The sequence below is a fragment of the Halichondria panicea genome, chromosome 13, assembly GCF_963675165.1.
Source record: "Halichondria panicea chromosome 13, odHalPani1.1, whole genome shotgun sequence".
In the NCBI taxonomy this organism is placed as follows: Eukaryota; Metazoa; Porifera; class Demospongiae; order Suberitida; family Halichondriidae; genus Halichondria; species Halichondria panicea.
The window spans coordinates 6,487,713-6,497,750 of NC_087389.1; the positions used below are offsets into that span (position 1 = coordinate 6,487,713).

At 40.3% G+C, this 10,038-nt stretch overlaps 1 protein-coding gene across 1 annotated transcript; it reads left to right on the plus strand.

Annotated features, from left to right (window-relative positions):
* The first annotated feature begins 55 nt into the window (after nt 1–55).
* On the plus strand, nt 56–9,606 carry LOC135346261 (uncharacterized). The gene is made up of 7 exons (XM_064543826.1): nt 56–268; nt 382–794; nt 900–1,175; nt 6,628–6,680; nt 6,824–6,971; nt 7,076–9,175; nt 9,289–9,606. The coding sequence occupies exons 1-7, from the start codon at nt 135–137 to the stop codon at nt 9,324–9,326; spliced, it is 3,162 nt and encodes a 1,053-aa protein (XP_064399896.1). The 5' UTR covers nt 56–134; the 3' UTR covers nt 9,327–9,606.
* Nucleotides 9,607–10,038: the final 432 nt, after the last annotated feature.

Below are 10,038 nucleotides of genomic sequence, written 5' to 3' on the forward strand. Positions count from 1 at the left end.
GACAGCACTGCGCATGCGCTAAGTATCAAAGGGGAGGACCTGCTAACCCCTCCCTCTCCTTTGACTTTCTTGTTTACTTCATACTTATCACTTAGCGCTACAGGTATTAAACTGCTAGCATCAAAGGGAGTGCAATGGATTCAGACTCACCAAACAGTAGTTTTGACAGATCTACTGTGACTGCTATTAAAAGGTCAAGAAACAGAGTCAAGAACATCCACTGGAACTCACTGCTTCATGAACCTTGGTGCTGTGTTCCTATCAGAAGGTATTAGAACCACATGCATAAATGATGTAGTTGTGCATACACAATCATGCATTTCTAGTTTATCTTAAGTATACGCTGTGATAGAGTTACAGTATTGCTTTCCCTGGTATTAGGATTGGACCTGAACCCACCACTGACCGCTTCATGGCCATCATGCACGGGCCTAATGAGCAAGCCACTCCTGGAAATGCTTTAGCTGTCGACCCAACACGACAGTTTGGTGCCTTTCAGTCGTTTGGAAACGCTTTCTTGAGCCGATTTGAGGCTTCATTTTTGCCTGCATGGTCCAGTCCAACGCTCATTGAAACTCCGGGAATATTATCTGGAGAGAAGCAACGCTTACATCGTGGGTACTTTAAATTTTTAGTTTTTAAGGGTCAAGAAAAGACGACCAAGTTCCAAGTGAGAGTTCAGAGCACTAATCGACTGATGTTGTCCCCCATTCTCAGTCTGTGTATACTGATACTGATATTCCGCTTACTGTTACAGTCAGGAGACGTTGAAGCAAACCCTGGACCAACACTTGGTAAGCAGTGTCTCCTTATACATGTATGCAATTGCTCATCAGCTATTCATAGAACATGCACACGTAACCATGTGTGTGCCATTATCATTTGCTTGTAATTTGTAGCCGAAATTCTGACTCTCGATGATTTGAAGTTTGTTTACAATAACTTGATAAAAGCCGCTGGAAACTGGTACAACCTGGGACTTAATCTGGGATTAGGCTATGAAACTCTCCAGAATATCAGAGATAAGCCTCAAGACAATCAAGCCAGTCTACGTGACATGATAGCTGCTTGCTTTAAGACTGGCCGTCTCACCTATTCTAAAATATGTGAGAGTCTCAGAGCACCATCAGTTGATCGGAATGATGTCGCTGCGACTATAGAGGGGACATGTACAGGTACCGTGATTATATGATATAAGGCTACTTCAACCACATGCTATAAGATTAGTTATGAGTAGTCAACATGCAGTACTTAAGGTTACAGTATAGTGTTCCTACCCACGCATCAAACGCTCTATGAATATCATTATTTTTTACTACAGTGGAGAATCACAAAGTGAGTCTCAGTCGGTAAATTTTAGCCTCGGTAGGCCAGGAAATATTGAATTGAAGCTTCTATCTATTTATACGAAAATGAATGGGCAGGGCGACACGAAGAGAAATGTTGAATACAGTCAAGTGAGTTGCAGCTAGCCGTCAGTTTGTAGAGAGATCGAGCGGTACTTACCGTCTAGTTTTAGCTTTAGCCCTTCCGTATGAAGTTTTACAAGCTGTATCTCTTCGTGTCGCCCTCTGGAAGGTATTTATTTATATCAACAAGTCTTGAATGAGAGCTGCAAGTTCGTGCATCTTCATAATCATTCTTAAACAAAATAATAGCTGATCTTCATACAGATATATACAGTAGACTTCTTTTGTCCTGGAAGGAGAGAAAAAACTCACCCAAAAAACCCATGAACACTCATGATCAATCACTATACCGTAACCTTAAAATAACACATCCTGATTAGGAATGTAACATACATGTACCAAGAGCAGAGACTGTTGAACTGCTAGTAACAGCAATTGCCTGCTCCTGCGTCATTACTTGATAGTAATCAGTACTAATTTGTTATGTTAGCAACACTTCCCAGAAACCGCACATGCTGTGATTGCGCAGTTCATACAAACCACAGACCACAGTTTACTTAACAGCACTCATTAATTAAATAGTGACGACAGTGATGACGCATGTCAAGGCAAATGCGGTTCCACGATTACTACAGCAGTTCAACACTCTTACTCTTATCTACTCTTGCATGTACTTAAATAGGTTAGTATTAGATGGACGTGGGCCTATGGGCCTACTCGAGCTGGCTGATTTCACTTCGTTCAAATGATTGTCATCCACTGTTGCAGGCTGTGTGAGTTTTTTATTAGCATAGCAGACTGAGAGAGTAGCTAATCAGCTAACCTTCAATCGAACTTCCTTTAATCTATGCACTTCTGTTCGTTGTGACATCATTCTGGAGACAACTCGATTGGCCTAACATACTACCCACTCCCAAATACATTGCGAGTTGCAGTATAGTTGTTAATTAATGTATAATTATAATTATACATGTATAGAGTCCATGCATGCAGGCACATCTTCACAAATAGTCTCATGAATCAGTCGCCCTTCTTTTGGGAAAACCGTCTGAGCACTCTTGTCTTGAGGTCAAAACCAATGGAATGTAATTAAATTCATCACCTGTGTCAAATGCGTTGAGTAACGTGCAGTTTTTTGCCGGCTGCCTCCAAGTTCATCACCTGACTGCAATCCAGATTAGGAATTCTGTCTTGGTAAATAAAACTGGAAAAGAGTGCTCAGGAAGGGCGGCTGATTCATAACTCGCAGGACTAGATGTTGACCCCTGTTCTAGTTGGCTATAGTAATGATCATAACAGTATTAACAAACCTCAGCCTCGGGCTACATTGGTAGATAGCTAGGGGCGGATCTAGTCGAGCACCGCCGCCCTCCTTGAAGGAGGTCGGGAATCAAGCCTATCCACAGTTTTGTTCTGGCCTGTTACCAATAGTATCATGAATATCATTCATTCTATGTGGGTGCTAACCAATAGTGATGATTTTATTAAAGTGGGTGTTGGCCTCGCCTCTCAGTCAATCCAACGTGTGCAAAATTCACACGTGGTACAGTTGAGTGGGTGTGATCAATCCCCTTGAGATACTGCAATCTGATTGGAGCTGGTGGAATTGTTGGAATTCCAACAACAGAACAAAACTGTGGATAGGGCCCGACCTCCTTCCGGGCAGCGGTAGAGGGCGGCGGCGCCCAACTAGGGCGGATCCAGGATTTGGCATGTTGGCTTTAGGGGGGTTCTTATAGTACTTCTTGTCCGCACAAAGCGCGGGCAAGAAGTTCACCTGGTACGCAGCGCCAACAATTTTGAAAACCACGCCACCATTAACATACCACGCCCATTAATTAACCACGTTCTCCCATTGATTTATAAACACAGGAGATATGGTTTTGTGACTAGAGGAGAGATAGTGGTGGCCCCCAGTGGAAAGACAGACAGTGGTGGCTGGTGAAGGAGACTTGGCTGTAGACTTGTAGAACTTGATAATCAATTTATTAATGATTATACATGTAAATATGCAGTGTCATTCAATATGCAGTGCCATGCACTCTCCCTTACCTGAAACTTTCCTCTTCTCTTAAACCAGAAGTCAAGGATTCATGGCTATAGATATAATAATATTATCACTTGACCACCCTGCAAATCAATGTGGCTGTAATGCAGCCAGTAGCCAGCCCCACCCTCTTGCTATGTAGAGAGAACCAGCCCCACCCTTTTATTATGCAGAGAGAACTTTCTAGACTTTGTCACGACAGTACAGTTAGCTAGCTAGCTAGTATAAATACTAGCTGGAAGGGTAGTTTGTACGAACCCAACGAAGTACCTCTGGATCCGCCCCTGATAGCCATTAACATAGGAAGAGTATACCTTAAGGTGACATATTTTCGCGTGTATTAATTTCTGCTATTTCTGCGAATGAGAGTAAATCGCAAAAATTAGTACTCGCAAATAATTGGCCGCCCCCTTGTTTAATGTATCCAGATCGACATTTCGCAAAAAATTATACCGCAAAATGTACAAAACTGTAAAAACGCAAACAAATCTACCTGTGAAAATATGTCACCTTAAGGTATACGCAAATCCAATACTGTACACGGGACGCATTCTGTCTGACCTATGTCACAAATACTTACTGTATTGTAACCAAAACCACGCCAGGTACAAGGCGCCAACAATAACAACGCTGATAATAGAAAAAGCTATCAGTGATACAGTATAGACTCTCGTTAATCCGGTCACCCTTGGGACCATGCAGCTTGGCCAGAGTAGCGAGGTGGCTGTATTTCAGAAAACAGATACCGGCTAACGCAGGATAACAACGTGTATGCTCAGTAAAACAACGACGTCACAACCAACGGAAGTGGATTGAAGGAAGTAGATAGAAGGTGTTCGATTGAAGGTTTCTAAGAAAGAGCTTATAGCTACCCTTAGCCTGCTATGCTGACAAAAGACCCACAGCCTGCAACAGTGTGGATGACAATCGTCTAAACGGAGTGAAAGCTGACAAGATTATTAGATGTAGTATTAGATGGCCATGCCCATCTAATACTACCTTTGGTGAAAGTCTGCTATACTACTGCTGCTGACTCTATCAGAAAGAAAATAGCTGTACATAGCTGCACAACAAAACTACAGCTCTGTCTCTAGCTAGCTAGCTAGCTCTGTGTATGACGTTCAATACTTTGTCAGGATATTTTCGTGATAAATTCAGTATTATAGGACATTTTACGGGAACAAATATCCAATAATGTTGCGCATACGCAAGCAGTCAGTAGCAGGCCTTCTCTTCAGGGGAGGCCAGTGAAGGAGGCTAAGTTATACCATGAGTTCATTAGGAAGAGCGGTACGCATATCCAATAGACTGTATATACACGTGATGCATTCTGTCTGACCATAGATAGTAGAGGAAGGGGATTGGAAACTAGATCACGTGAACACAATTTCATGGGACTGTCCGTGTTAGACGGAAGCATTAGCAGAATGGCCGGAAGTAGACAGGAAGTATATAGATCTGTGTTGCGTATGGTTGCAGCCTCCTCTGTGGGCCCGGCCTCCTGCTAGTGAAGACATATCAAGGAAGTAGGACTCTGAGCTATGTGTGTATGCAAGCTTTTAGTTTTGAAATTCTTTTTTTTGTAGGTTCTTTCTACTCTGGAAATGTGTCCATGCTCTACAATTATACAATATAAAATATCCATGACAACTCATCATCTATATAACATTATTATGAACTGCAGACAAGCCATGACATTGTAAAGATACACGTACATTATGAACGATATGAGTCAGAATGTGTTATCAGAGTCCGGTCTTCTGCGTTTGGGTAACGGTTTGTGAAAAATTTTTTTACAGAACTTACCTGATCAACTATAATATATAGTGTAGAAGAGTGATGCTTTCACAAATCTAATTAAACATTTAAGGCCAGGATTTTCATCACAAAAGTTCAGGGAATCGATGGATCTCAATCAAAATAGCACAGCACGCTGGTGAAGGTAACTTAGGTTGAAAGAACTGGAGTGATGAGTTGAGAGAGGGGGTGTAAGGGTATATTCAGAACGTACTGACAAGTTCCAAATGAGCTGGCACTGAACACACGAGGTGACGATGACATCAACTCTTGGCAGCTTGACAATGGTGAGCACGTTCTTGATGGCAATTAGTTCAACACTGACTTGGCAACCAAGAAGTGGAGAGATTCAAGAGTTGCTGGTCAACTCAGGTAAAGGCTGATGAGAACAGACGGGGGATGTCTGCTGCTTCTTGCTTTTCTTTCGCTGAAAAAAAACGCAATTTCTGACTTCCCATGCCCATTGTACAATCACACCTGTGTGGGAAAAAGAGCAACATGTCATTTTCACACTTTTTCATTGAGGCAAAATTCTTCTTTCGAGTTAGTACAGCTACTATGTAATAGCTATTCTCATAGAGTAAAGCTAAAAGAATCAGAAAATTCACACTAAAACTCAATTGTGAACGGTTAGATCAGGACACCCCACACAAAGAAGGCACCCCATTCGACCTATTTCACAACACTGGAGAACAACAAAAAGCTTACATATCAAAAAAAGGGGCTATCCTGTTAAAGCTCAAGTCAAGGAAACAGCCAATGTGCTTACTAGCTTCTAAAAGCGTATCAGAAACTAGATTCTCCCCAAACAGTGCTAAAAACAGGTAAATGGTGAGTCATAGCTAACTTGTAGCTCAACAGGTATATCTTTTTACTTAAAACGCTCAAAATATTGTTAGTATAGATTACTACTGACATTAAAGCTCTTAGATAGTCGTTTCTTACCTTTAGAACCGAGTAAAACTCTGAAAAGTCTTTAGCCCACTCAAAATTAGTCAATTCGCGGTCTAACGCGGATAGACCTCAGCTCTCAATGTATGATCTATAGCGCACGTGATCTAGTTTCCAATCCCCTTCCTCTACTATCTATGGTCTGACCTATGTCACAAATACTCACTGTATTGTAACCGAAACCACTTCTAGTACAAGGCGCAAACAATAACAACGCAGGAAAAGTCATGAAAACATCAGTGATAATCATCACTAGTGTTACTTTGCACATTTATGACTTCATGTTTATACAACAGCGTGTGGTTGTGAGGTAGTTGGACAACAGAATGCTGACTATGGAGTTGCGTACTCTTCCTAATGAACTCTATAGACTTGATAATACTGATTCTGTTATATAAGCCTTGTGTAATATCTGTTCTATAGACATGTCCACATCCTCAACGAGTCCTTCAATTGGCGACCATTCTTTCTCTCCTGTAAGTTTTGTTATGCACTGCCCTCATAGTGATATGATAGGCATGACGTTTGTATATTGTAGATTTAAATTATAGGTTCATTGTCATCTAAATACACAATGATAAGAGGCAGTGCAACTCATGCTACATTTTTTGCTCAACAGGCTAGCAATCCAGAAACTTCGAATTCAATCGGTAGTGAAGTAATATTAAGACAAAAAAAAGCTGACTACCACCCAACAGTAGGATCAGGGTTTCTAAGGGGACCTGATTTTCCTGTTGCACAGGTTGGGATCAGGAATACTAGCCAAGGTATATCTTGTACTGTATTAAAACATTTATTCGGCCTGGAATCGAGGCTAGTAAGAACATTACTGTCACTACACTATATACACATTCATTATATGCATGTGCAGGCGGCAATGAGGCAGTAAAAGAGAAAATCAAGAATACCAACGAAGTAATTCAAAAGGTTATATCAATAGCTAAGAAGCTTAAATTGCCCACTCATCAATCAGAGCTCGAAAGAATCTCTTCAGCGTTACTATCTGGCAAAGTCCAAATAGGATTTGTTGGCTTAACTAATGCTGGCAAAAGCGCAACTGTTAGTTCCTTTATAGGCTCACCTTTTCTCCCATCAACGCTTCAAAGGCAGACGGTCGGCTCAATCCGTGTTGTACATGATCCAACATGTACGCATGGAGAACTTTTTGGCACAAGAGATGGCTTGACGGTTTCTCTTGCATCTGGTATTTATTCTGTTCACTCCCGTATTGAGGAATTGAATACCAATGACCGCATTAACGATATTCGCTACTCTGAACTCGTTCTTTATGCGCCAGTCACACTTTTTTCAGAGCTTGAAGAGAATTTTGCTCCAGAATTTCTAGATATGGGTGGCAGCTGTGAGAACATTCCTAGCCAGCAAGCAATTATTGCACAAAAAACAGCTTTAAAAAGCCTAGCAGCCATCGTGCTTGTTGTCAGTGCTGATGACGTATCTAAGACAACAGTGACTGACCTTGTTGAAAATCTAAAACAAGTACATCCTGGCCTAATGGAGAAACAAAGCAGAGTGCTAGTGCTCATTAACAAATATGATATGTGCTACGACGATGAGAATAAAGGATCATGGGGGCCTGACAGAATTCAAAAGGAAATGGCAAATCACATTGGAGTGCCAATAGAGCAGACAGTGTGCTTCAGTGCCAAATATGCACTACTTGCACAAAAATGGCTACGAGATCCTTCTGCTGTAACCCAACGCAAATTTTTTGAAGAATATTTTTTTTTACAATCCACACCCGAAAAAGATTCCATTGCAATTTGCTCTTTGGAAAAGCCCACGCAAGAGAATGTGAAGAAACTAGCTGAAGGTCTTGAGAAATTTAGCCGGTTCCAAGAAGTTAAAACAAAGCTTCAGTGGGCACTCTGTGTTAATGGTCGTGAAGTTCTTTTGGATAGTGCTGTGGACAATGGTTGTGCGGAAGTGTCAAAGATGGAAGAAGCCATTAGTCATAGAATACAAGAAATTGACATTCGAGGGAAGGAAAATAAATTAGAGCAGCAAAAAGCTCAGACAGAAAAGGTTGAACAATTCTTTCAAAGTCAGACATTATTCCCAAAAACTCTTACCCAATTTTTTGAAATTCAACTAAACGCACTTGTTGCAACATTAGAGAATGACATCAACATACAATCTTCTTTCAAAGTATCACATCTCAAAAAAAATTATGATAGCCAGCAGCAAGCATTGAAGCATGTACTGGATGCCCGCAAAGACATGCTTCAAGAAGGAAAAGAACAAATCTTCAAAGCTTGGAAGTACGGTATCTTACAAATGAAACAAACCTTGTTGGCAAATCTGAAACAGTTACTACAACACTTAAAGGAAAAAGTTGCCTCAGAGAATATCACTGATATCTTCAACCTCAATGGTGTGGAACCGCTTAAATTGCTAGAAACCATTTCTGAATCGTTTGAATCTGTTGAGCAGCAACCAGACTTTTCACAGTGCACAGCTATAGGTGATGATGCTCTTAAAGCTGCTATTCAACCTTGCACGGAGACTAGGCAGAGAAGAAACGAGCAAAAGACAACAACGCAGCGGTTTTTGATATTCCCCACTGACCTCGGATACAATGAGGTGATTAATTACCAGGTTACTGTGTTCGAAATAAACGCTGAGAACCTTCTTAGAGCACTTCACCAATTTGCTTCATTCTGTTCAGATCATGTTCGTAACTCTCTGTTGAAGGTTTTGAATGATGTAGCTAACAAGTTATCTCAAGCTCTTTGGGATGAACTGAAGCAGTTATCAGAAGAGCCGATTACATTGAAAGAGAAAGTTCTTCAAAAATCCAAAAAAGAAGTCGCAGAATTAGAAACTGAAAACAAATTGCTTGGAGAAGCGAAAAAAACACTATGTGAGCCACCGTCTCCTACCGGTAAAAAGAGGGAATTCGAAGAAGAGGATGATGATGTCATAACACCAGTTAAGAAGCTTAAGAAGCCTGGTGAGTGCGTAATAATTATTATAGGTATGTATGCACGAGACTGCATGCAACAACACCACATATATAATTATCATATTATCATGTCACTGTTGCTGTTGTTTCCTTAATAATAGCTCCTAAAAAAGCAAAGCGGTCCAAACGCCGACACTAACACATCAACTAAACAGTATTTCCGAAGTGACTTGTTATAGAATTAGACAAATGCATGCATGTACACAGTATATAGTATATAATTATAGTTGTATTCTTTTGTTAGTAGTATGTATCCACTACATGGAGCTATCTAGAAGTTGTTGAAATGTATCTGTAATGATCTAGCTAGAATTGGAACTGTACTTAGTGGTAACATCTAGAAGTTATTTAGCTTTGTATAATAGGAAGGTTCTGTACTGTGCTCTGTGTGTGTTCTATTTTACTCTTGCTGCAAACAATGATTGTTAAAGTTAACAGATATAACAAGTAATACTATAATAATGTAGACGTAGATTCATCTCTTCTAATAATTATGTCTTTAGAACATTTTATGCATTAATTTTATACGATGGTATTAAAATGACACCACCGCGGGTGCTGATGCACTATACGACATGAAGCTACGAGTGCTACATTGGTGCAAAAGGGAAATTATTGACCATGATTGCTAAAAAGGATACTTGTAGTGGTTGCTTCAAACAAGACTATTTATCAGTAATAAAGTAGAGACAATTAACAGATGCAACACTATAATATATAATAATGTAGACGTAGATTTTGTCTCTTCTAATAATTATGTTTTTAATTACAACATTTATTATATGCATTTTATACAAGGGTAATTAAAATGAAACGGGTGCTGATGCACTATACGACATGAAGCTATACGT